This window comes from Clinocottus analis, unplaced genomic scaffold (genome assembly GCF_023055335.1).
Source record: "Clinocottus analis isolate CAN_PGR_092001 unplaced genomic scaffold, fCliAna1.0.p SCAF_24, whole genome shotgun sequence".
NCBI classification, from domain to species: domain Eukaryota; kingdom Metazoa; phylum Chordata; class Actinopteri; order Perciformes; family Cottidae; genus Clinocottus; species Clinocottus analis.
The window spans coordinates 7,517,416-7,545,063 of record NW_027175976.1 but is presented as its reverse complement, the minus strand read 5'-3'; the positions used below and the strand labels follow the sequence as shown (position 1 = coordinate 7,545,063).

General features: G+C 45.3%; 1 protein-coding gene across 3 annotated transcripts; it reads left to right on the top strand.

Annotated features, from left to right (window-relative positions):
- The first annotated feature begins 1,715 nt into the window (after window positions 1–1,715).
- zgc:65895 (uncharacterized protein LOC393546 homolog) lies at window positions 1,716–21,630 on the top strand. Of its 3 annotated transcripts, none has more exons than XM_068590522.1 (3): window positions 1,716–4,385; window positions 18,177–18,228; window positions 19,857–21,630. In XM_068590522.1, exons 1-3 carry the CDS (start codon window positions 2,425–2,427, stop codon window positions 20,118–20,120), a joined length of 2,277 nt encoding a protein of 758 aa, XP_068446623.1. In that variant the 5' UTR covers window positions 1,716–2,424; the 3' UTR covers window positions 20,121–21,630. The 3 variants fall into 3 exon arrangements, with proteins under 3 accessions (XP_068446623.1, XP_068446626.1, XP_068446625.1); XM_068590525.1 differs by lacking the exon at window positions 1,716–4,385 and adding an exon at window positions 14,837–14,941; XM_068590524.1 differs by lacking the exon at window positions 1,716–4,385 and adding an exon at window positions 17,500–17,879.
- The last annotated feature ends 6,018 nt before the right edge of the window (window positions 21,631–27,648 follow it).

Genomic DNA, 27,648 nt, shown 5'->3' with positions numbered 1-27,648 from the left:
CCAAGTAAATTATTTTGTGCAGGTACAAATCATGATTTTTAGGCGACCCTTTGAACTTGCTTTATGAACAGCTTTATGAACAGTAAAAAAGTATGTCCCATGCATAAAAAGCTCTCTTTTTATCTTCCTTATCACTTCAATTTTAATCAAACCATATCACGAACACCAAATGACCAATGACGATATTTACTTGTAGGGCCAACAGTCATTGCTCTGTGTGGAAATTAATCAACATAAATATCAGTTTTATTTTTTGTTCAGCACGGACAGTCTCTGACATTTGCTACAAATGCCATCACACGGGAAATCATGATGCACCTGAAGGGTTTTTACTTAATTTCACTTTGCATCTTGTATGATATAAAGCTTCAATCCTACGTCAGTGTGAATCATTTAATTTAGCATTGTTTATTTTGTTTGATAGAGTGTGAATTAAACTCCTCCATAAACCACAATCTTTGGCTTCACAAATGAGACAGACCTTCGGTCAGCACCTCAAACACAGTTTCGACAAAAATAAAACCTATATTATCTTCCTAAAGATCTTCCTATATGCTGCATGCAATTTCATTATTTTGCCAAGAGTTTTGAGTTTTTCTCCACCCTTTTAGTATGAACTATGAAAACAGATTTTCTTACATAAATTCAGAGAAATATTGTTTCTGATTGACAGCTCGATGCTTTTTGAACCTAGCGGAAGTTGTTTAGGAACCGTCATGATGTTCAGGTTGCATGGCCTATGTTTACTCACTGTAGTTTCAACATTGTGCAACCTTTGGAATCAGACTTCAGGGTGGAACTTTCTCATAACTAGCTCTCCTTTACAGGTGCATGTCATGTCTTTATGAATAGCTGTGACGCTGTCAAGTTTGAAACGCTCAGGCAGGCGTGTCTCAACTCAACTCATCTTCCTTCTGGCAATATGTCAGTCATACCTGTCCTCTTATGTTTAAATTGAGAATATTTTGCCAGAAGGCAGATACAAAAACAGATGAGTACATCGAAATCTTAGTGCTTTTTGATGCGTAAGATTTAAATTGGTGGATTTATGTAATAACGGCTGACTTCTCCCCAACAGGCAAGACAAGCTGGTCTTATACGAGGAGATGATTTTGTGTCAGGACTTGCTTTGGCTTATCTGTTCCACCAAAAGGTTATTTGAATACATTGAATAGAAGCTGGAAACTTTCTAAAATACAGAATTTTGTATTTTCTGTGAGAAAAATCCATTTGACCTAAGTTTATTATTCATGTGTAAAATGATAACTATTACATAGTGATTAAATGCATAATACAAATAGCGTGTATGTATTAAACAGTAGAATACAAATTAACGAGGAAAATACTTCGTCTTAGTGCTGCCTTCACTTACTAACTGACGGAGTTTATTCTTCGCTGGGATTATTTCTGTTTATATTATTTATATTTATTTATATTCTGTTTATTATTATATTATATTCTGTTCAGAATGTCTTCCCATGGATATGTTTGTTCAATTGATCATTTTTACATTAAACACCCAAACTATTGACATGCAAGTGATCTAAATAATAAAGAAGATTAAATCGCTTATACATAAATAAAGTAAAATCGATATTCCGTAAATTCCAATTTAAAAACTGAGCGTGAACGTTGCACCAGCGTGACGAAATGGGCAGAGACGCGCATGCGCAGTCGCAGTGTTTGCATTCCTCCTCCCTCCTCTGAGACTGACAGGTCGGTCGCTGCTCACCGGCAATGAGACAGCAAACACAGTGAGGCGCGTCGAGATGGACTTAGCGGACGCTTTTCACCAAAGACGTTTTATTTAGACACCGCTGACTGTTGACGACAGACGGAGTTTATTCTTCGCTGGGATTATTTCTGTTTTCGGGAAGAAAAAAAAGGATACTCGATGTCCCGGGAGAGGAATTGATGCGACGGCTGATTTCCTGCGACACACACCGGCCAGCTAAAACGCCTTCCCGTTCACTTTGAAGACCACCTGAGTACAATTAAACTATCCTTGGCTATACCTGTACACGTGTACGAAATTGCGACACTGACACCTGCAAAGCATACGTCACAGAGCGCGAGGAGACACACGAAGTTGTGGAGGCTCGCGGCTAATCGCTGCGGTGACTTAGCATCGAGCTAACCGACGGCTTCTTTGTTTATTTAATTTGAATCGTTGAATACAGTGTTAGTATCCATCTAAAGCGGCGTAACGCGTCTGAGAGGAAGAGCCACGTCGTTTACGAGCTCGTGTGTCGGGGTAACTGCATCCAGGGACGTTGGGTTTGTTTTTTAAAACACGTTAAGGATCTGACTTCTCACTTATGGCTCGTTAGTATCGCGGGCACTGCAGCTGACCCAGCTAGCTAGCGTCTGTTTCGCCTACAAGGCAGCCACTTATCGGCCTATAGGAACTCATTTGAGGTGAAGATGCACCACCAGGACTTTTCCGCAGACCCGCCCGGGACCGGGAGTCGGAAAACGGCTTTCCACTACAGGAGAGGCAGCAGCGGGGCCTCCAGTGGAGCCAACGCGGTCGAGGACAATCCCACCCAGGCTGGATCCAGTTCTCCCGGACCCCACCACCAGCCCCAGTCCCAGGTGGCTGGCGCTCAGGTGAAGAAAAAGAGTGGCTTTCAGATAACAAGTGTCACCTCGGCTCAGGTGAACGTGAGCGGCAACAACAGTTTAGCAGATGACACTGAGAGCTACGACGACATGGATGAGTCACACACAGAAGACCTCTCCTCCTCAGATATGCTGGACGTGTCAGTGTCCAGGGCCACGGATACCGGTGGCGTGCCGGAGAGAAGCTCCTCTGATGAGACTCTCAACAGCCTTCACGGGGTCGACACGCCTGGGATCGCGTCTCCTAATGAGCCTCTGCACCCTCATTCCATCCCTCAGGGGTCTCAGCAGCACACCTCGATGGTAAATGGGACCATGCACCATCATTATTATCCTCAGCAACACAGCCAGCCTCACCATCACCACTCTGACAGCCTGGGGGGAAGCGAGCCCTCTGTGCCGGCTCTTCCCATTGCTCCCGTGGGTAGCTCCAGCCCGTCTATGTCCCAGAGGCCATCCATGTTGGATAACAGCACACCTGCAGGTGGGACAACCCAACCGCCAGCATCTGTGGTCGACGGGACACCTAATGACCAACAGCTTCAAGGCAATGTAAATGTTTCTAATGCGACTGCTGCTGCGGTTCCTCCTTCTGGGCCTGCAGGTCTTGACAACACTGGTGTGAGTGGGCACTCAGCTTCTGTTGGTGGAACAGGCCCGCCTGCTGCCGCTGCTGCCCTCCACACTCAAACCCAGCACCCACAGACTCACACTGCGACCGGCTCTCGTTTTAGGGTGGTCAAACTCGACACTAACTCCGAGCCTTTCCGCAAAGGCAGATGGACATGTACAGATTATTACGAAAAGGAGGTTCCACATCAAACTACATCTGAGGCCCCAAAAGGTGTCGAAGTGGCTGTAGAGATAGATTCAGCTAACTCTCTGATTGGTCAGGGCATTCCTGCTGTACATCCACCGCACACGCTTCAGCCCCACCAGCAGCCGAGCCAGGACTTCACCAGTCCTCAAGCTATGCAGAGCCCGCCACAGGGGCTGGCCCAAACCACTCCTCTGACCTATATTTCACCCCAAGAGGTTGTTGGTGGGGCCCACATGCAGCAAACAGTGGCGTCTGTCACAGCACCAGCACAGGCCGGTGTAAATCAGCCTCACCCTGTAAAACCCCAGCAGTTTCCCTATTCTGTGGATCCCCAGGGAGGTTACTCTGCATCCCAGTTCCATGCTGGGGTCACAGCTCCGGGAGGTGTCCGACAGCCGGACTTTATCCAGCCCACTGCTCCCTTCCAGACCCAGGTCCAGCCTCCGCTGCCCCACGTTACACCAGGAATCTCCGTATCACCGCTTCCAGGGAGTGCGCCACAGCCACCAATCAGCTTCACTCAGCAGCTGACCCATCAAGGTCTGGTCGCCCCAACTGCCCAAGCATCATTTGTTGGACAGCTACAGAACCTCCCAAATCATCCACAAGTCCAGCCCCACTCCACTGCTCGACTCCCAGGAGCGCTTACCCATCCGACCCACTACATGCCTTTGACTGCACTGCAAGCCGACCTCCAGCCTCTCCTCACCTTGGGTGGAGGGAGCTCCATAAGAACGTCCCAGCTGGAGGATGCCCAGAAGCTTCTGCTGCAGCATCAAGGCCTCCTAAGTTTTCCCAGGCTAGGGATGACAACAGGTGGAGAGGGCGGTGCAGAGGCCGGCATGGCCCACATGGGGATGTCAGCGGAGGCCAGTGCCTTCATGGTTGCTGCCGCTGCTGCTGCAGGCCTCAGGAGTCAGCATGCTGAAGGAGAGGAGGACAGGTGAGAATGCACGACCGATGCTGTTTATTCCAATGTAAAGTCTGCTGTGCAAATTAATGTTTTGAAGTAAACATTGGCGTTCAGGTTGCTTTTCGTTGTAACATCACCTCACAAATATTTTCTTTTGCATTGTGTTGAAGGGCAAAACGTGCAGTGAAATATATTCTCCTCATCACATCTTTGAAACGACTACGCACAATGTACAAAGTCTGATTTATTGTGATAATACAGATAAAGGATTTTTAACCTTCCTGCTCTCCTCGTAACAACATGCTGCAGATGGTTTTCTGCCTGTTTTTGCGCCGTTTCATTCACGTCTAAGAGTCCAATGTCACAATGACTAAAACATCAGTGACTGGAGTAGAAGCAGGGGAGTCTGCTGGTGACTCAGCAGTGAATAGACCCCCGACCATCACATCCACCTCTATCAGTGTAGGACTCTTTGCAAGGCTGCATACTCCCCCATCTCCCTCAGGTTGAGTGTCTTTTATTAGACACTGGATCTGATGAGTTGCACTGACCCCAGGGAGCTGTGAAGTGGTTTATTCATGTGTTATTTTCTGCTGCTCAAAAGTGGTTATTGCACTTGCAGGTACTTTCTAATAATGCATTGGTCGGTCTAAATAGAGTCATTTGCCCTGGATAACAAACTCCCGTGTCCCATTTGAAGACGAAGAGTCAGTCCGTGTTGTAGAGACCGTCAAGAGTGGTGTTGCATGAATCTGAACTCTCCCTGAACAGAGATGGAGCACTGTTGTGGCAGCAGTCTAGTGTTACCTCTGCACTGCCCTGTGTTCTGGTTTAGCAGGAGTTTCATGTTGTGAGTACAACAATAATGCCCGCAGGGTTTGAAGGGAGTTTGATTGAGGACTGTTAGCCTCACCCAAGCAGCTACAACTGAAATACAGAACATAATCTTCTATATTGTGTCTTTTATTTAACTGTTGGCAACAAAAGCAAACAGTCTAAAGTTCCCCCAAATATTTAGATATATAAATAATCTCGGAGGCATTCCATGATTAGAACAACACTTGCTGTGCGAACCAGTAAACATTTCTCTAATTTAATCATCAGCACAGCAGTTCATTGGTGAGCTGGTCTGTTCATGTGTTGTCAGCTGTTCAGATGTTGAGCTCGAGGAAGGAGAGACGCAGGGTGCAACAACCACTGCTTTCGTTTTGCTGTGGTCGGGCTCGTAGTCGGCTACAGACAGAGCAGAACTGTATTCTTTGTGGAGGCTTTTGTCTACAACTCGTGGCTACGTCTTTTGCTTGGTCCCTGTAAGTGTGTTTCCGTCTGTTGTTGGTCAGCCCGTTTTTCTTGTCGTGAATCGGCCACTGTCCTGCAGACGGTCCCAGTGAGTCGGCCTTGTTCGTGGTCATGTCGATGTGTGGTTCTGCTATGTCTCTCTTTCACTCGCTCATGTTTTCTCTGTTTATCTCTCTTAGTCACCTTGTGTCATCTCAGCTCTTCTCCTCGCTGCTTCTTCTTCTTCTCCTTCTTCTTCTCTTTCACCCAATCTTAATATCGTCCTCCCCTTCCCTGCATGCATGCATGCATGCATGCAGTGTTTCCTCCTCGCCAATAGCGTCCACTCTCATTTACACGTTTACAGGTTGCTCCCCGTAGAATGACGCATTTACAGCTGTATTTACTAAAGCAACAGTTTGTATGACGTGTAAGCAGCCAGAAGAGCTCACAATGTTCAAGAACAGCACCTGCATGAGTAATGACAGCGACAGCACAACCTTTAGAAGACAGAAGAAAACCCACAGATACTGAGTTTGCAATCATTTAAAATTGAGAAAATAATATCTGAGACATTTGAAGATCTGCACAAGGGTATATTTTGATTTAAACTTAAAAAAACTGACGTGATTGATAAAGAAAATGGTTGCTCTAATTTGGGTCACCCCTAAATGTCAGACTTATTCTGTGCAGCTCTGATAGGAAGCTTAAATCGGCTGTTTTCATTCTCAACTTCAGTTGTGACTTCTTGTTGCAGTGAGTCCAGTTTGGCTCTTTAAGAGCGTCACGTTGCAGCCACCATGACTTTGACAGCGCGTGATGCAGCACAGCGGTGTGTGCATGTGACTTATGTCATGTTGTAAGAAGGTGTTGTGAAGGTGGCGTGTGTTTTGCAGGATGTGCGCTTGTGTCTTTTCACCTGCTCTGCTGCCTGTTGGCTTGTCGGTCAGTGAAAGTGCAGAAGGGGATGTTAATCAGGGCTGTCGGCGGCTGCTCTTGTGAAAATCCAGCCTGCAGGCCGGTGCCGGTATAATTTCACTTTTTGGATCGCTGCCAGCAGTGTTGAAGAAAAACACTCGTGACTTTCACGCACACACTTCCAGTTTATTATCCACCTGTTGTGCATGTGATCGCTCCCTCTCTCTACTCACAACTAAAAAAGAAGAATGACTTGTCATACAGCTTGCAGAGAATGTGTTTTATTCCTCTCCACAGTTTGCATCTGTGAAGACGGTCAGGAGCAAAGAATGCACATTAAAAACCCCAACTAAAATAGTCCTTTAAGCCAAGTATTATATTATATTAGCTGCAGAGCTGCACGTTGTTTTGATACATCACAAAGCTTTTGTGAGCACAGTCTGCGTCTTCTCGTATGGCATGTTTTAGTAAAAATAACCCAAATAATACCTTAATATATTGCACACTGATCATTTCGTCGTCTAATCATTATTCCTTTAAGTGTGCATTTCCCGTATCAAAGATAAAGGGAGTGTCAGAGTACACCTAGTGTGATTTATTAGGGTAATTTATCTATCTGACTTCATCCTTTGGAGCCATAAAAGTTTGAGGTGCAATCTTTATTATTTGTTCATTCTGCACACGTTGTTATCACTTCTATATTGACCCTTTTTTCCCCCCAGTGTTGTACCACTTCTTTAATGAAGTAAACATGTGCAGAAACGGTTAAGGGGCACCGAGCAGTCGCAGGTTTACAGCCTGAATACAAAGTGAAGGGATAAGCCAGAGCGCTTCTTTAACCTTCAACAGATGGGCCGTGTGTGTGTGTGTGTGTGTGTGTGTGTGTGTGTGTGTGTGTGTGTGTGTGTGTGTGTGTGTGTGTGTGTGTGTGTGTGTGTGTGTGTGTGTGTGTGTGTGTGTGTGTGTGTGTGTGTGTGTGTGTGTGTGTGTGTGTGTGTGTGTGTGTACTCATGTTTGTTGGGCCTGACGTAGCACTGTTTTGTTAAAGAGATGATGAGCTGGGTGATTTTCCTACCTTCTGATTTTCTGTTTTTTAAAGTGTTGACGATGAGATGAGAGTTGGTTTTCTAAAAGTAAGAAGTTGGTGTGCTATCTTTCTGTGCACTGACTTTCTCTCCCTCGTAGTTGAAGCCATCACATTCGCACATTCTGTCATTCCAAGATGACTTTTATGTGTTTTTAATGCCGGCACGGCGCGTGCTTTCTTATGTTAATAACAAGCCTGTCGAGCACTGCAGTCGTACCGGCTTTGACTTGTGATGTTAATATTGACACGCCTGTTTTTAGTTGGATCTCGGCCCATGAAAGAGATTTTACGAGCCAGAGGGAGAGTCGGACCAAATATGGATTCATGGAGCTACTGACGGAAGTAAAGTTCATGTTGTGATGTTTGACTTCCAGAACAACCCTCGCTGCTTTTCCAAGAGACGCTCTCGGCTTTTGAAGCGATAATTATTCGGACTCTTACTGGTGGTGTGAACATCAAACTGAGCATTGAGTCATGCCCAACTGAAACATTGCTCTGGTGAACACACCCCCAAATTAGCCGCATGGTTTGTGCGCTCATTAGTGAGTAACACGCGCAACAAAGACGAGAATAAAATGATCCTCGTCAGATTTAAACTTTACAATCAGTAGACTGCGTTACATCTTCTCTTAGAAGAAACTTATCTTATCCAAACTTTATTTACAGACTTTAATTCGGCTTTATATTTATTCTATGTTGGCCTTTTTTCAACAAATGTCTTCATTAAAGCCAGAGACTTTGCAGCACGATGTCTCCTAAAATGTATCTAACATTTTATATTATTTAGGTTTTAGACTATTCTAACGTATTAAAATTGAACCTCTGTGATATTCCAGTCGAAAGACTTCTCCACAAACACATCTTCCGGTGTTTTCAATGTATTTTTTTTTTATCAAACAGCAGCATGATTCACATTCCTGTGGACCCCAGGTAGTTTAACAGAGGCAAGAAACAGATGTGCTGCTTTGGAAACGCTCTGCCTCCAATGCACCGTCTTTGTGCAGCCAGACGGTTTGCATTTAGCGCATCAAGCGTGCGTATATATATTATTTATGATGCGCTCAGTGTCGAGGCTTTTGCAATCTTGGTTTCTCTTTTTAATTGTGCTGTCATATCTTGGTTTGGTGGGTCCTTTTAAAATTAGACATACAGCAGCTTGACGAAGTCTCTGCTTCTTATTTCACACATGTAGTTCAGCAGCTTGTCTTTTAATGAGAGACGACATGTTGAAATCATGCTTCAATAGAGATATAAACTCAACTGCCTGTCGTGTCTCTGGCGTCGTTGTACTGCGGTCTCGCCACAAGGGGGCAGTGTCGCTTCACAGATCCTCCCCTCCTGCTCAACAGTTGTTTATGTAACCCTAACATGCTTTGAGAATCACTGACCTAAAATGTGCCTGGCAGCTCAGAGGAAAAGTCTTTCCTGCACGCAATGCATGAATCACAAAGAACTCAGGGCGTTTAGATCTTCTCCGTAATTTTATCAGACATGGCTGTTTAATATCCGTTTTTTATATATATACCTCTATCCTTTGGCAGGGTTTGAAACACCGGCGTGGGTGTGTGCTTATTTTAGGGATGGCTGATGTATTCTTTCCATGGACAAGTTAATATATATAGCATATGTTTTTATTTATCCATGGAAAGGAAATGTTTCGGTGTCTCATTCTGAATACACAACATTCACCGCTATTATGTGAATGCATTTGATTTATGGCTCAATTTCCCATTAAAAACACAAACGTGTATCTGCAACAATTCTTTTAGGGCAAATATGTCCAAAAAAAAGACTGACTTGTGAGAATGTTTCATATTAAAATGAATTAGAAAATGTCTACTTGGACTTGTGACAGTTTTTTTTTTTATTACCTATTATTGCGTAAGAGAAATTAATTGATCATAAAAGATAATCATCAGTTGCAGCCTAAAGAGCTTGTTTTATAGTGTTGCAAGTTAGTGGTCGGACTTAATTCATGTGTCACATGTGCACCAAAATGTTCGCAGCCCGGTTGAGGCGCAAAGACATCGGGACGGCAAAGTTGTGCAGCTTTTGTATCGTGCGCTTACTAGCATCGTGACGTGTGTGTGTGTGTGTGTGTGTGTGTGTGAGTGTGTGAGGTCTTGATGCAGCCAGAGCTGAGCATCATCCGGCTCTGACAGGTTCAGTTTCAGTCGCTGTCACGTTGGCTCGCCTTGTGCCTCCATGCAGAGACGCAGATTCTTGAAGAGAGGATGTAAAATGTGTCCGTGCACGTCGGCATGCATTTCTCAGCTGAGTTGTTTTATGAGCTCGCCCGTCAGGATGCTTATTGGTGTGTGTGTGTGTTTGTGTGTGTGAGAAATAGTAGTGTTTAAAGGAGTCGTTTTTCATGCTGTGTTCTTTTCCTTCTGGCGTTTACACTGAGGGAAAAATATGAGCAAATAGGAGGAGAGGCGACAGTACTAGTTTTAACCGGTCGCTCTTTTGACACGTTTTGTTGTTTTCATTCTCTCGTCATTATCCTCTTGCTGAGAGATATTTCTGATCTAACAATTGAACCTTCGCAAGAGGAGAATAGACTCCTGAACAAAGGCCACCTGCCACTGAATGACTTAAAGCTTGATGTGATTTCATTTGATCGACACCAACTAAAATGAGGATGTAGTGAATTTATGTTCCTTTGATACTGAAATATCTACGTTTTACATGTTTTCTATGAATTTCATGATGTGCAAAACGAGCGATGGATAGCACGACTTGTTTTAGTATTTCAAGTTAGCCACTGAAAGGAATAGACCTAGAGTTGGAACCCCACGCTGTTGATGTAATGATCTTAAAGGACACGATGTCTCCTGACCCGCATCACCTTTTGGCCTTCAGACCAGATGAAAATTTATACAATGTGACGCTTTGTTAAGTGTATTTTTGTGAGAGATGCAACGCTTCACATAACTCGGGGTTCGGATCGTGTTACAGGTTTGAGTCCGGCGAAAGATCAACGGAAATTAAAAAAAAGAGCAAATATATACTTTTGAGATCACGTCTTTTTAAAATAAATAGCAGCAGGTATCCAAGGGACAGACACAGTGTCTTGCTCCAGGGCTCTTCAGCAGGCCAGAGAAAAATTGTCTCTATAAACTGTCCACAAATATTTACAAGTTATCGCTCACGAAAGGCCTTTCCCTTCCAGTTGCTTTCGTTTTTTGTTGTTTTTTTCTTCCCAAAAAATTGTCAAACTCCTCCACAGTAACTTGACCTCTGCACTACCTGTCAAAGAATAACATGAATCCCGCCCTGCAAAGTCACACTTCCTGGTAAAGAGCAGACTTCACGGTAAAGAGGATTGATGATTGTGTGGAAAGCCGGTCCGGATTGTTTCGCGTCGGGGCCTCGACCCCGCGTCCCTCTGTGAAAACACGCTCGGACCGCCGCATGACGCCGGCACGCTGCGGAGCGCCGCGCAGTTAACAGTGAGCCTGTTTCCGTTCACATGGAGCCCTCGGACCTTTTACGCAGTAATGTTAAACATGAATGTTGAGAGTTGTGTAATGTTTGATTGTGTGTGATTCTTTATTTGAATGCGTGGACTGAAGAGAGCGGAGGGGGCTGTGACTTTTGTCACACAGAGCCCAATTTTTTATTTTTGTGTGTGAAATACAAAGCTTTTACAAATATGCACGCGAAGAGCAATATGCAAATATTGAGTATTTATTATTTAACAGTGCCAGTTTTTTCTTAAGAGTACATTCCTGGGAAATTTGAGTTTGTTTGTGTTTGTAATTACGAAGAATTACGACAATTGTATCATGTGTTGAATTAGGATTTTGGCACGACATCGTGCTCTTGAAATGACAATAAATGATTTCATATATATTTGATATATGAATTCTTCTCAATCTCCTTCCTGCAGTGGTTTGCGAGGGCAAACATGCCAGATAATAAATCATAACTCTATTAAGGAAATTAACAGTTAATTATTTAATTACTGTGTTTAATGTTTAAGTCATTTTTTCAGCCGTAAACCTAGCTTATATATTGGGAGCATGTGGTGTTTTTTTTTGTGATTGCAAACTGAATTTAAAGTGAGGAATGTGTGTCAATGGCTCGTCTGCACTCGTGGAGATGTTGGCGCTCCCTCTCTTCCGTCTTTCCTCCATCTCTTTTCGTGGCCCATATGCCACAGAGGCTTATGTAAGGCGCTGCGTGCACGGCAGAGACCGATTTCACTTCCGCGCCGGCGAGCCGCTGCCCCGAAGCCCTGCGATGCCCTGAGAGCCGCTTCAGCTTTGGGGCGTTCCTGCTCTTTGTTTTGTCTGTTTAGGCAAAGATCGAGGGAGATTTCTCCGGTTGCAAACCAGCAGACGTTTGTGTTCGATTGCATCCTCCACGCTTATGAATTCTACCTTGAATGGTGAATAATTGCATGCTGCAGAAGTCCCTGTTTGATTGTGTAATTGTCACCATTTCTTTCTAAATTAGGGAGATGTACACGCACTTCCTTTTGCGTCAGCGTCTGGTCTGCGTGTGCACCGGGGTTTGATCTTGCTGTCGGCCTCGGTTCTCCTCTGTGTAAAATGCCGGCGTTCGAAGCCTCCCGAAAAAAAAAAACCGGATCCCGCCAGTTTGCGATCGTAGCCTCGCACACAAATGGGACACACGCGAGCTCTCGTCTCCCGGCGGCTTGAGGACAAGCGATGCGGAAGGTGGCTAGCGAATCACGGAGCGGCATGCAAAAAAAAAATAAAGGAGGATGCAGGAGGAGAAGCAGAGAAACATTATTTAGGGAGGCACATGAAAAGCATTACAGTGTCTGACATCATCCACTTAAATCACCTCCCTAATTGCTTTATAATGCCCTCTGCTATCAAACCCTTTTACATTTCCATATAACTTACAGTTGTGGCTCCTTTTCAAGACCACACACATGCAGCCTGAGTGAAGGCCAAGCTCTGCTTTCACTCCGACTGCACAATAAAGTGAGGCGGAAGTGTTACTTACACTCAGCTGGGTGCCTTCTGTGAATATGTGGATAAAGGAAGGGCTGTGGTAGAAAGGGAGGGATGCCTTCTAGGGCATGTACAGCAAATACACTGGGAGGCTTTTAGCTTTCTGTTGGCACTGTTGATTCAACACTTTTCTGGGACATTTAGCCACTGGAGCTTAAGGATATCTTCTCTGCCTTCTTCTGCTCTTAAGTCTTCTGGATTGACAACTGTTTCTAAATTAGGAAGAGAGCGAGAGAGAGGGTTTTTTGTTTTTTTTTAAAGGCTCCTATATCACATATAAAATACTGCCAGAGGTTTTAATCTTCTGCCTCCTTTTTAAAATACAGGAATTTAGCATTTCTTCAAGCTCGGAATATTTAAAGATCACTCCTTTTTTTTGCGACTAAAACTTTATATTTTTGCAAACTCCATCTGTCCTTTTCAGCTCTTGCTCACACACATCGTCTGCTGCCACACTATGGCTGCACATCCGCCCTTACGTAAGCTCCAACAGGGTGTGGCGGAGACGAAAAAGACTCATGCTTTGAGTTGAAAGAAAGCATTTTGTGATGACGCTGTGGAGGCTTACGGGAGCCTGATAATTGTTTTATCCACAGTTTGGCACGGTGGAGATCTCATTACCTGACTAATAATAGCTCGGTGGAACATCAACGAGGTATCCTACCCAATAAGGAAGATTTAATTTAGCATTTAAGTGACTTACACTGATGAGTGGTTATGTAATAATACAGACAGCATGTTGGCTTTCTACGTCTCCCACGTGGAGTACAAGCATACATTACGCTTTAACATAGTGGTTAGGTAATATATGGGTCAACCCTGTGCACATGCCACGTACACTAGCTTCAGACGGACGTGGATACACACATCCCATCTGTGATGTCAGGGCGTCGCGGTCTCTCGCCATTGGCTGAGTCCGTTGCGCCATCGCCGATTGGCTGAAAGTCGACAGTCCTTCGCGTCAGCGAAACGCTCCCCTCTGATGAACTTCCAGCCTTTTGTTTCCGAGCGGGCATGCGCACAATGACCCCGGGTCTGCGAGCGCACAATGTACAGATGGATATGACGAGCTTTGTTTTCCAAATGGTCGACGGTATCTTTTTTTTTAATTGCAAAATAACACTTCAAGTGTAATTTCTCTCTCCCGTTGCTCTCTGGCCCCTCGGCCGTTTCTCGAGTCGTGACGCATACAGTGGAGCGAAGAAAAGATGTGACCTTCACCTAATGAGGTTAATGCATTCACGGCGTGCATTGTGCTGAATCCCACCAACAAACTCGGCCCGCTCATCCCCTCGCCGCCATTTTGTGGTCCCCACAACTGTGCGCCATCTTCGATCAGGGTTGCCTCCTCCCTTTGTTCTCTTTTCCGGCGTTGAGTTTTTTTGTGCCGCGCGTCAGCGCTTTGCCCGCTCGACCGTCTAGCTAGCCGTCTTTGTTCAGACTGTAATTTCTTTCATTGCCAACATGGAGGTACATGTGAGCCAGGGAAGACCCATAATATGTGTGTGTGTGTGTGTGTGTGTGTGTGTGTGTGTCAAGTGTGCATCCACCGATGAGGAGTGACAGGACATACACATTCTCCTTGAGATAACTTAAGGAGGGTCACGGTGTGAGGATACTTGCTGTTCTATTCATGGAGTTTAAGGGCGGTTGCACCCACTCGTCACTATAAACAGATCCAAGGAGGTTCAGAGTAGGACAACACTCGATCCATCTCCATCACGGAGGATGTTTCGGACCGATGGGAGGGGCTTGTAGGCGTCTGTTGCCGCGCTAACGGGGTGTGTGGTCAGAAGTGGCTCATCCTATTGGCCGGATCACCGTAATCCCTGCCGACAGTTTATATAACAACAGAAGGGGAGGTGACATCACAACCCACCCACATCTCTACCCGCATCCAATCGTCTGGAAGCGTTTGTGTGCTTCGCAAGGAGGATTCACGCTCCCGCTGTACACACACTCACACGCGGACACACACTCACACTCTCCCATCCCCGTCCTCCATTGTTGGTCGGGTTCCCCTAATGTGAACCTCCAACAGCTAAGGGGAGCAGGGGCCCAAAGGGTCGCAGGTCAGGGGGACGGAGGAGGTGCAGTGGCGGGGTTTGTTTTGGGGTCTTTTCTCATCGGGGGCAGGTGTGTGTGTGTGTGTGAGAAGAGTGGGAGGGGGGAGGGGGTGGGGGTGAAGTGTGTGTGTGTCTTAGCCTGACCGCATCAATGAGAGAGAAGGGGCTGGCCGGGGCAAGAGGAGCGCAGGGCTCGGACGCCATGGCCCTGAAGCTGCTCTTCTGGGAGCTGGACAAGCATCTGAAGAGGTAACGATGGCTGTAGTGTTGTCACGTTGGTCGCCGGCGGTGTCGTTGTGGGGAGGAGGGGGGGTGTGGTGTCCACCCAAGCCGCCTGGGGATTAAACCAGGGGCTTTGTGTTGGTGTATCTGTCTGATCGCTGTGGTGGCGTCCGGTTGATTTGGATTGTTTTGTTTTTTTTGTGTTGAGAAAACATCCCAATGTGTGTCGACTCTCGTTGGGAGTCGAGCCTGCAGAGCGTTTTGTCCAGGAGACTTTTTATTGCGCCTCTACCTGCTTGGAGGCACGTCACCTCGGCGTGCGCACACTCCCGCTCGGCAGCCCCGAAGGGCCGTCGATGCGTTCGAGGACACGATGTTCTTGCTCCTGCACATGCATGTTGGTTCACTCTAAGCGAGGCCGGCTGCCCGAGACTTCATCTGGTCTGCCGTCCGTTGAGTTTTTTCCCCCCCTCCCAACAATCTCAACTGCCAGAGATAAGCGCCATGTTCCAGTTCCTCAATTGATCCAGTCGGCCCGTTTTTGACTTCCCTTTGCGCCGTTATCGTGCCACTAATAGACTTCACTCTGCAATAAACCAGTATCCATTCAGCCTGTCCAACAAGAACAATTTACAAACCTACAAAAACACATCTTTCCGCCAGTTTTGAGTGTTTAATGCTCTCCTCCAACATGTATTTTCCTCACATAATGTACATGTGACGCTGCTTCTTTTTGGAGGAAAGAAAAAGGAGAACAAATGTTTTCCATTTCTCTAAAATTCTCTGTCCCCTTGACCGTGAAACCATAAATAACTAACGTGTAAGCAGGTTTTGTCTTCTCCTCGTCCACGTTTATGACCCCCAGACAGACTCTCATGTCTCCACACTGAATGTTCTTCCTTTTCTTTGTGTGCCGTAAATCCAAAACTTTGTGTATCCACACTGACGACACGAGCCCACCATGAAGTCACGACTAATATTGATCTGATCCAAATTGCTTTGATGTAATTAAAGTTTCATTAATGTGTAATATTACAACAGATGGCATGACTAATCAATAGCACCACGGTTCCTTAAATTTGGGCTGCAGCTGTTCCTGTTATTAGTCATGTCCCAAACTCCAAATATATTCTGTTTTATATCGCTGGACAACAAGAAATCCACCAACTATTCACGGTTTAGGTGCTGGAACCAGTTTATTTGACTGTTGCTTAAAAATAAATAAATGATTTGATATAATTGATTATCTGACAAGTTGTTTACACTTTACAGTCAAATGTTCTTCTCCACATTCCTGCTGGTGCTGGAAATATTATCAATTAACAAATTAGATAATGGACAGAAACTGAGGCTTCAAGCCTTTCAGACATTTGTCAGGAACAATGAGAGGATCTGCTGTTTTATATCATCGTCAACTTAAACATATTTAGATGTTTTGATACGTCACGTTGCATATTTTATTACTCTATTCTGCATATTCAACCATTGATTGCCACTTTTGTTTTCACGTGCAAGCAACGTGCAGGTGGTGCATAACATTAAACGATGAACAATAAACGCAACGCAAAAAAGAAATAGGAGCATGAAATGTACCATTTACAATTCAAATAAAGTGCACAGACGAAAGGATTGTTTATGAAACCTCTTTTACGGTGACAGAACATTACATTAGCTGTTAGCAACATTATATATATTTTTTTTTTAGTTTTGCCCAATAGACTGAGGAATAGTGCTGCAACTATCACTATCAATTTATTTTTTATTTATTTACTTTATCAATCAATTGATCGTTTAAGCTTTAAACTGAAGATTGTAGTAAAAGTGTCCTTCACGTGTCCCTGGAGTCCAAAGTGATGTCTTTTACATCCATATAAACACAGATAACCAGTCGAAACTTTCATTTGAGCGGCTGATTGACGACTTGTGTCGTGGAACCCCGTTTGCTCTCAGTAGTCTGTCGCTCTTTCTGTTTCATCTCCGTCTGCGTCACAGAAGTACAGAAACTAAACTTGAAGCGTTTGCGATGGAGCCAAAACAAACTGGAGGGGCGGCGCTGCTTCATTGTAAAGAACAGCGTGTTCCCCTCGCTCTTCAAACTGATGCAAATGAAACAATGGAGCTGCTGTTCTTCTGTTCTCAAATGTTTATTTACAAGTCAGTGAAAACAATGGATTATGTCCTATGATATTACAGTGACGTCACGTGTGGACCCCTTAATTCATGCCGGTGGACACACCGTTTGAGTCAAAGTTGTCCAATCACCTGCAGGCCATGTTTTCAGAGTGAAACAAACAAGATAGCACACTTATAGGACACGTAAAAGACGCTGAAACCCCCCAAAATGTCCGCTCTTGGAGTGCTGCATGCTCTCTTTACAGCGGAGGCCGACCTCTGCGTGTGGCGGGTGGACGCGGAGGCTTTTATAGAGGCCGGTGCGGCAGGTATGGAGGCGTATCTTGCGACAGGCCCCGCCCCCCGACCAATCGGAGCGCGCTCTCCCCGCACGCATTATGATAATGAGCCCGCGTCTGCGCCAATCACGCGGCCGCTGGCGCTGTTTTTCCTGCATGCATTACCCGGAGAGGGAGCCGCGGCGCGCGGAGCTGCAGCCCGCCCGCTCACTCTTTGTGTGCTCCGTCCCGGCTGCGAGCTCTCTGCGGTCTCGCCCGGAGAGCAGACACCCGCCTCCCCCTCCTTTTTTCTTCTTCTTCTTCTTCCTCCTTCCTCCGGTCCACCCTCACTGCACTCACAATAATGCGCTGTTTTTTCTACTTTTATACCGCTGGGCTTCCAGTTCGAGCAGCCGAGGACTCGCCCGCGGGGTTTTTAATGGGCTGGATAGCATGAATTCCCAATGTTACACAGTGGCGATGGATCTTGGCGTTTGTCAACTGAGGAATTTCTCCATATCGTTTCTGTCCTCTGTGCTCGGGAAGGAGAGCGCGTCAGTCAGGGTCGACAATAGGTAATGTCACTGCGCATTATCTCCCCATCGCGGAGGATCGATGACTTCATTTCGTGCCTGAAACGTTGCCTCATTGATCCTCCGCCATCGGAACCTCTTTTTTCTTTTTCTCCTCTCCCCTCGACCTCCATTTGCTTTGTTGCAGACTCTAAATTAAGATGCTCCTTTTTATTGCGTGTTCATTTCCCTCACGACGGGTTTTTGTTTTATTCATGTGTAATGTTCGCAGCTTCATTCTAATCCAGCATCATGTGTGTGCGGCTTCTAACCAACATATTTCTCTTCTCCGTCCTCCAGCTCCTCCGGTGCAAGTGTGGTGGCCATCGACAACAAGATTGAACAAGCAATGGTGAGCATCTGATCCTCAGTGTTTGTAAATAGGCCCGTCTGGTGCGTAAAAGACGCGTTATGTAAACGCAGCGCGCTGCGGCGCCGCCGCCTCCCTGTCTGCGGTTATATTTATGATTGAGAATATGTTTGAGTTGATGTCTTTTGTGCAGAGGGGAATCTGAGGGTGACATTAGGCAAGTGGAGGAATGATTGACTGAGAAGCTTGTGTTTTTCTACCAGTAAAATCCAGTTTCAGATGCAAAAAAAACAAAACACTAATTTTATGCGTAAATCCACCTGCTGGTTTCTTAATGAACGGCAACAGGAGTTTCCTGCTCTGTCACAATTTAGACCGATGACCTCCGGCTTGCTGGCAACTTCATGTGGGCTGGTCGAAGGTTCACACGCTATCCCCTCTCTCTCCCTCTCTTTCTCTCTCTCTCTCTCTCTCTCTCTCTCTCTCTCTCTCATATGCATATACATACATAGTCCCTCGCCCTCCCTCTCTCCCTCCCTGCCCAGTGTTGCTAGGCAAGCAGCAGCCTCCCCATGGCTCAGTATAAATAGCTCTGCCCGTGATTGGCTCCTCCCACCCCAATGCAGGAACATTTTGTTCCCTTCCTGCTTACTGGGGCAGGGAGGAGGAGGAAGAGGAGGAGGGGGGGCGGGTCCACAGAGGAGGGGATGCTCCGATGATTAAAGGCAAATCCTCCTTCAGCCGGCTGCTCCGGCACCGTCATGGGAGTGCATTGTGCATCTTTGTCAGTAATGATCCACCTTTTTTTTGTGAGGAATTCACATCGTGTCCGCAGTCCTGTTTGTCCTTAAGAGAGTCGTCTGTGTAGTGATATACGATGTTAAAGTACCGGTTTCACGCGGCTGCTTCACAGGTTTCCCCTTACGGCAGGTTTCTGACCTTTTGATCGAGTGTAGTTTTTGTTTTAAAGATAGTAGGGAGTGCCGTGAGTGTCTGTATGTTTATTTATATATATATATATATATATATATATATATATATATATATATATATATATATATATATATATAGGAAGGAAGAGATTGCATTAAAATGTAGACAAGCCAATACGTACAAGTAAAGAAGACCACAGATGGTTTAGGAAGTCTGTGTGTATCATGGAGTGTGCAATCCACTTTTTAAATTATCGATAGACTATTTCTCTATTGATTAATACTAATTATAATTCCCCAAAACCTAGTTATGTGGAAAAACAGAAAAAAGAACGACTCATTTGTGAAACTGTAACCACAATACGTTTTATTCATCAATTATCCACATAGTCGCTACTTGTCTGTCACTAAATTGACAAATTCTTAGATGATGATAATTTGCCTTTTTTTAAAAATTTTTTAGCCTTTTTAAAATGACCAAAAAAAAGGAAAAATATTCCTCAGAAACCGAGGGGATTCCCTCATATTGCATGTGTTGTCTGACCAACGGTCCAACATATTAAATTTCCAATGAGAGAGCAGTAAGTCTTCACTTTTAAGAAGCTGGAACGAGCACATGTCTGTCTGTATTCAGCGAGGCATCTTCAAAACGCATTATAATACACGCCGTCATTGTCGCGCAACACGACCATGAGCGCGTCTCCTAACCGTGTCCCCTCTCTCTGTCTGCGTCCTCAGGACCTGGTCAAGAGCCACCTCATGTACGCCGTGCGCGAAGAGGTGGAGGTGTTGAAGGAGCAGATCAAAGAGCTGATCGAGCGCAACACCCAGCTGGAGCAGGAGAACAACCTGCTCAAGAACCTGGCCAGCCCCGAGCAGATGGCTCAGTTCCAGGCGCAGGTCCAGACCGGCGGCTCCCCGACCGGCGCCGCCCAGCCTCCGGTCGCGGCCGGGCCCGCACAAGCCCTCCCTTCCGCACAGAGCTCCGGCACGTCTGCGTAACACAGAAAACTGCACTCTGGAGAGGAAGGATGGAAGGAGGAGGAGGAGGAGGAGGAGGAAGGAGTCTTGCCATACTGTGAACTGACTCGAGCATCAAGGCCGACTGGAGGAGCGCACACTTTCAACCGGAGGACGAACTTTTCTTTTGTTGCACATTTAATTTAACTGAGAGACTTCGGAGTTGCACCGACGTGTGTTTGTGTGTATGCCTGTGTGTGTGTGCGCGCGTGTGTGTGCGTCCGCTTTTATTACCTGCTTCAGACAATCGTCGTCTTCATCGCGGTGACGATGAGTTGGAGAACAGAGCATCGTCCGGCGGAGGAATGAGCTGAACGCAGGACCGGTGGAAAGTGTGCCATCCTCTCGGCTCCCCTTCTCAACCAGCACTGTCCCGTCTGCACACACCTGACTTTCTTTCCTCCTTTTTTTTTTTGTTTTTCTCTTCATCTCGTTCCGTGTTTTTCTTTTTTTTTCTTCTCTCCATGCACTTTTTTTTTCTCAAATGACTCAAACAGCGGACGAAACTCAAAAGATTCGCACGGCCCATCTGGAATGGGAGACAGAAGAGTGACTTTTTTTTTTCATCTGAAGACGATGTTCTGGCTTGAGAGGAGCTTAAAAAGAATTATAAAATATATATATAGATATATATTAGCTGCGCCTCGTCGTTCACTTGAAGAACTCTTTGTTCTCTCGTCTCCCTCCCCTTACTGGATGGAGAGCATTAAACATTTATGCAGGGAATCAAAGTTTAGTTTTTCTTTCTCGGGAAAGGTTTGTGTTTTTTTTTTGTCCGTTTATGTTTCCGCTCATGTCGATGTAATTAATGTCCAAGTGATGTGTACAAAATAATTGATGGAAAGGAAAAAACAAGTAGGACTTGACTGTTTCTAGGACATTTTGTACAGATTAAAAGAAATTCAAATTAAACTCTGCCAAGTGCCTGGTTTCTAACCATAGATACATATATACACACTTTTTTTTTAGTTGTTTTAATCAAAAATATGTATATACATGTACATATATATATATCTATGGTTTTGCCAGGTGTTGAACTACCTGTGATGTCATAACTCAGGGCGGCAACACGAGGCGTTTTGACCTCGACACCGGGACGCTGTCTGTGTCTCCTGCGGTGACACTCAGGCCTCGTACGGTCTGTGAACTCCCCGCCGGCGTCGCTCGACTTCATCAAACTATTCTGGTTTTATCGTTTGAGGGTACGCGCAACATTATTTGTGTTTTTTTTAATGAATGACGATGGTTTCTCCTTGTTTCTTTTTTGTGTCTTATGTACAGCCAAGTGTTGTTGTTTTTTCTCGGAGTTGCTCGTTGGAGCGCTGAACACAATAACGAGACAATTGGTGAAAAAAGGAAAGGAAAGAAGAAGGCCTAGCGGAAAGATGTTGATGTTTCGTGCATGTTCCTCAAGCCCATCACAAATGTGACGTTACAATTGCACTAGACAGTTGCACCTCAAATAAAAAAAATGAAAACAAAACAGTAAAAACAGCAAGACTCTTTTTTTTTTAACAATGTGGTTGTTTTAGTCATTAAGACATGTTGGTAGAAGTTACATTTCATCATAAATAATACTACTTTCTCTTTAAAAACTCTGGATTAAACCATTAATTGAAGCAAAGGTGTGGTTCGCCTCCCAGTTCACCCACAGAAATCCCAGTTAAAAGCATGAATGGGCGCGTCCTCTCGGGACCTCAGCGCGCATGCGCAGAAGTGTTCCAGGATGTAAATATTTACTTAAACATCGACCTCTCATTGGTTATAGACGACCGAGCCCCCTTCACAGCCGTCTCACGGTTACTCCGCCCACTGCACGTGGACCTGCACGCTCGTCGGGGACGCGCAAACGGGAGCGCGCAGATATTTAGGATGATGGCGTCATGTTAAGGCGATTATAGTAGCTGAACATGGCGACGTGTTTGGTGTTTTATTTGTTGTGTAAACTAGTTTTAAAACCACCTTGAACTGTATTTCGTAGTTTAAGCCGCACAGAAGCACCCCCGGCTCTGTGTTTCATATTACATTATATTATTAAAAGCAAGTTATAAAATTAATATGTGACTGTGAGGAAAATCAAACCCCCATTATATTCATATAATATTAATAATTAAGTATTTTCAATACAGCATTCAAAACTAAGGACTGCAAAGGTATTTTGCAATAGAATGGAAAATATCTGCATATGTGAGAGAAGTATTCATACAAAAACCTTTTTTTATTATAATACACATAACACACAAATACACAATGTCTGCCTTTTAATCTCCTATATATGTACAGTTCCGCTGTGATGTCTAAAGTATTAATGTAAAACTTAACATAGGATTACTACAAAGCGTTGATCTTCTCTCAGCGTGGTCAGACACGTTATGCACTATTTGTACCTGTGTCATTCAGGCCATAACATCACGTCACCCTCATTCTGTAACACAGGGCAGTTTAATACGACCCAAAACCACCATCATTAAGTTTTATATCTTTGACAGCAGACTAAATATTGAATAAAAGTTAATACAACTGAACATTGTAACCACCTAATATGTAATAATGCACCTGTATAAGCAGCAGAAGACTATAAAATTAGCTATGTATTAATATAACATTGAGTTGTCAAGCTTATCCTGCAGTAATTTTAACATTTATTATGAATTTCCCTGCAAAGCTAACGCTTTTCAAGCACATAAATACACATTTTACTCCAAGAAATTGTCAGACTTTAATTTTCAGGGCCAGATTTTGACCTCGAGTTGCAGCAGCTCTGTGCGTCTGCACAATGTCTTTAGCAGGTCGCACACAGCAGGAAGCCTTTTGCTCTCAGTTCAGCCGATGCAAACTAGGTCTGTTTTTTGCGTTTCTTCGTTGTTTCAATGAAAATAAGCTGCTTATTGTGGAATTAATCTTCTTCTTGTACTGTGGCATGGTTAAAATTTGACCTGGGAACATAAAGAGCTTCAGTTTGGGGCGTCCTGGGACACAATCTAATTAATTGAGGTCTTCAATCTAATGTTAGCCTATTGAGACGGGTTGACCCGGCCTCCTCTCGCTCCTCGGGTCGGCCTGATCCCAGACCCTGACCTTGAGGAGGTCGGCCCGGCTGCCTCGCTGGCTCAGACGCCGCGTGGAGAGACAGAGCTCTCGTCCAGATGGCACTTTCGGCAAATCCCGTTTCATTGACAAAAGGTGTTTTCTTCAAGCGCGCCGCCTCCGGGACAGGATGTACTCCGATGCCGAGGGATCACACGCGGATTAACCTCGTCTATTTGAGCCGCTGCCGATGTTTGGAGGCACCGGCGCTGGCGAGAAATATTTGCAGTGTGATCCCCCCCCCCCAGTAGAGTCTTACGGCCGGCTGGCAAACCAGCATTTACACTGACATGAACACACACAAACTGATACGCACACAACTTCTGCTTCCGGCCGGCTTCCAGACATACAAAGACTCACAAATCAACCCTAAAAATCCTCTTTGCGCCCCCTGTGCTGTTCCTTATTGCTGAGAAAGCAGGTGGCATGCTGGTTAAACCCTGTCCAGACTGTCCACCCCCCCACCTCTGAGTCGCTACAAGAGGATAAGCCTGTCCAGTGTCCAGGCATCTGAAATACGCTCCATGTTTGTACACACACACGGGAAAAACAACCGATACCAGAGCTGTCATCGCTGTGGAAATCCCAATTATACTGCGGATGAATTCAGATTTTGTAGTTAAGAGGAAACGTGACCGTGTGACCCTGAAGCAGTTGGTTTCACCTTGAATTCACACCCTGAAATAGGAAGTGGAGGAGAGTAAATACAGATGAAATACTTGAGCCTGAAGTTTTGAAATAGCAGCTGGTTCGATCCCCTACGTGTGAAAGGTTGGGTCCTGCCGTTTGCCAAAGGGAGTAAAGAAAGTAGAAATCCCAAATTTGAATGTGTTTTGTTCACCTGATGATTTTGTCAGCTGGCCTCTTAAGGAAGGTAGAGATTATTTAGCTTTGCAGAGTCAATAAGTTAGTAACGGATCCGTCCAGCTGATGTTTTCTGTTGAAGCTTTTGTGCATTTCTTGTGATATTCTTTTCATGAATGGCTTCATTCTTAAAGCACTGAGTCTGGGCCGAGGCTCGTCGGCTCGTCGGCTCGTCGGCTCGTCTTTTTTCATTTCTTGACCTCATGATGTTTTCCACCAAACAAAAAGTGGTTAAAAATAGGGTAAGAATGACATGTGCAGTCTGGATGTGACCGCCCCGGCACTAAAAATGAGTCTCATCCCTTTGTGAGTTTGTGAGGTCAGACTTTGTTTTGACTCCTTAATCTGATGTTCTGTTCTAAACCCTTTTTTATCATTTCAATCAGTCGACATCGCGGTCGGCGGTTATGCACGAGCCGCCCAAACAAATGGATTGTCTGTGCTTTACGGTCACACACACGCACACACACACACACACACACACACACACATACAGACCGGCACATGTGCACTCAATCAAGCGCTAACTTTCAACTTAAGTCAGCTGCTGCTCCACATCTGAACATCCGGTTACACACAGAACGCAGCCGAAGCGTGAGCCATGTGACGCTAATAGGAAAAACCCTCGACACATGTGGACGTTCCTGCTCATTTCCAGCTGCACTGCTCTCTGTGATGTGAGTTATTGTTCTTATGTTTCTTGAAGCTCGCTAAAGCAGCGATTTCCTGCACAAAATACCCAGAAAGTTGACATGATGTTGCATCATTCTTGTCACAAAAGGCACCAAAGAGCCGCACTTTAACACATTGCTTAAATAAATGTGAACTAAACAAACTAAAACTGGCGAATAGTTTCAAAATGTGACATTTTTTTAATGCATTTTAGGAAGAAACTTGATGAGCAGAAGGAGACCTGAGAGGTCACAGAAGAGTTAGTTTTCATATCTTCTATTCTCTGCAGTGGATGTCCTCTAATCTTGTCTCTTATTAAACATTTGGGGGCCAAATATTGAGTCTAGGACGAGAACTTTGCTCATGTTTTTCATTCACAAACGACAACATCTGGACCTTGAAGCGTGAAAAGAGATCAAACAGTCTTTCTTAACGCACCACCTTCAATATCGGACGCATCATATGATGATAAACTCAACTTAGACGCTGCCAGCCAACGTACCGTGCCAAAAACTGAGCCGCTATGAGAGGAAACTAAAATCAGTCAAATATTATACACGGTGCGGGAAAAATATTTCTCGCCCTCGTCTCTGTCCGTGCAGATAAAATGAATTATTTTCCAAATCAAACGGAGAAAACATCCATAAAAGTATACGACTGACAAATGTTGATAACATGTAACACACACACACACACACACAGTATTGTGTTATCTTGTGGGAGGCTCATGTTCGTCCCTGTCCTCGTTTGTCCTCCACCCAAAGTCACATTGGTCGGAGGCGCGTGCCCCCGCCGCGCGAGCGCCCTCTCAAATTTCAAAACAAACCGCAGACGGAGGCGCGGGGGAGCGAGGCCCTCTGCCGCTGGCGCCCCGCTGGGAGAGAGGGGGATTATGGGGGATTACGGCCCTCTCTCATCCGTCACTTTCCCTCCCCTCAGCACCTTCTCTCGCTGGTACGCGTTGTCGAAAACCAGAACGGTTCTCACCTTTGAAAAATCTCCGTCCTCCACCTGGTTCCACTGGTTCCTGGACGTCTGTGCTTGTTTGTTTGGAGGTGCCACTGTGGGAAAGCGGTGTCATTCCTGGTGTGCGTGCCCGGGCGCAGCTGAGATGATTTCAAATGTCATGAGGGACGTTTAGTCTGGAATGCGCAGCTCATTACGTCGTGTCATTCGGTGAATCTCTGCATCGTTTATGAGTTCATACTTTGAGAAGACGAGCGCGTCTCATTACCAGGCAGCTGCAGCTCCAAATGATTTGAATACTTTGTTTGTTTTGGCTCACACGCATACAGGGAATTGTGTGTCTGTGCGGTCATTACAGCGTTGTTGAACAGACGCAGCAGGAGACACAACGGCCTAATGTCCCCTTAAAGAGCTTTCCTCCTAATCAGGTTGTTTATGACACACAGACCGTCCGCGGTTTATTAGAAGGACGATTGAAGGACTTTTAAGTTTATGGGCCATCCAGTAAAACGTAGAGAGCAACGAGCCGGTTTGTGTCACCACGGCGCACCAGGACGGAGGTCAGGTTGGTGTGTTGTACGGCTCCAGGCACCGGAAAGAAGATTCTGCGGACACATCATGAAGGTTCTCCAGTATCAACGTCATTTTTCAACAATAGTTTAGCGACAGCATCCCATTTTTCCCTGGACATTTTAAAGCGGTGAGACTTTGCATTTCAAATAGAAAAAGAACCTATTTTTAGGCCCTTTCTTCACAAAGGGGTGTGTCTCTGCAACCACTAGGGCTGTTTTAATAGTTTTGGTGTTATAATAAAAGGTACACGTGTGAGGTTTAGTTCAGATGTGTAAATATCAGTCTACATGTTACTGGTTAAGAGTAAATGAAGATGACACGCAGAAAGAAATGAAAAGGTTTTTGGTCCGCCTATTAAAAAAAAACACTTTCAGGATGAAACCCAAACGTGTGAACATTCAACATGTGAACATTTAATATGTGAACATTCAACATGTGAACATATGTGACTTTGATAAAGTGAAGGAGAACAAACTTACAGAGGGTTTAGAACAGATAACATTCAGGCGAGGACTCCAAAATTTCTATTGGGGCCCATTTGCGACATTTAAATTTTTTCAAACCATATATTTCACTTTATTACTTATGGTCTTCAATACATCCAAATACAGCAGTTTTGGGCTTTTTTTTCATACAACAAACTTTAGCTTACAGTTTTATACAACAATCCCTCAGTCTGCCTTCCCTCATTGCTCCTAAAATCGCAGACTTTTGAGATGTAATGTCGATTTCCTGCCTCCGTTATCATCGCGAACTTCTGCACACGTGCGTGAAGCTGCACCGACGCGGGCGCCGGCGAGGCCGGCGGGTAATCGCTCCACACTGCGGCACCGACAGTAATTGATTCCCGCGCTGGCGCAGGCCCTGATGAAGTGGAGACGGCCTCGTTCCCGGCAGACGAAGCGCCGATCAGCAACAACCAGAGGTTACGTTGGGCTGTCGCGATGCCAGCGTGAGCAGTTCCTGCACGTCCTTCCTCTGCCGCCGCAGCGCTCGCAGTTCAGACGGGAGGAAGGAGAAGTCTCGACCTCGTGCGACGCAACGTGACCCCCAAAGCCACAGCCGTGCCCGAAAATAGCCGGAACGTGACCCGAGCGGGAGAAACAAAATGACCTGCGTTGACGATCTTTCAGCTCAAAGCTGGTGTGTTGACAGTATTCATTTCATGTGGGAATGTCTTCCCCTGCATATTCTCCACAGCTGGTGTGTGTGTGTGTTTGCGTGTGTTTGTGTGTGTGTGTGTGTGTTTGAGCAGCTGTGCACCAAAAAGCAGTTGAGAAAAGCACGAGGCTCGTTAAAAGCCACGCCGCCCTGACCCTGGATGTCAGCCCAGACACTGGACGCCTTG

Bases quoted from the DNA above. Each gene is read 5' to 3' on its own strand.
- zgc:65895 (XM_068590522.1), top strand. From the start codon at position 2,425: ATGCACCACCAGGACTTTTCCGCAGACCCGCCCGGGACCGGGAGTCGG. The intron at 4,386-18,176 runs GTGAGAATGCAC...TCCGTCCTCCAG, and splicing joins GCTGAAGGAGAGGAGGACAG to CTCCTCCGGTGCAAGTGTGG. The intron at 18,229-19,856 runs GTGAGCATCTGA...CTGCGTCCTCAG, and splicing joins ACAAGATTGAACAAGCAATG to GACCTGGTCAAGAGCCACCT.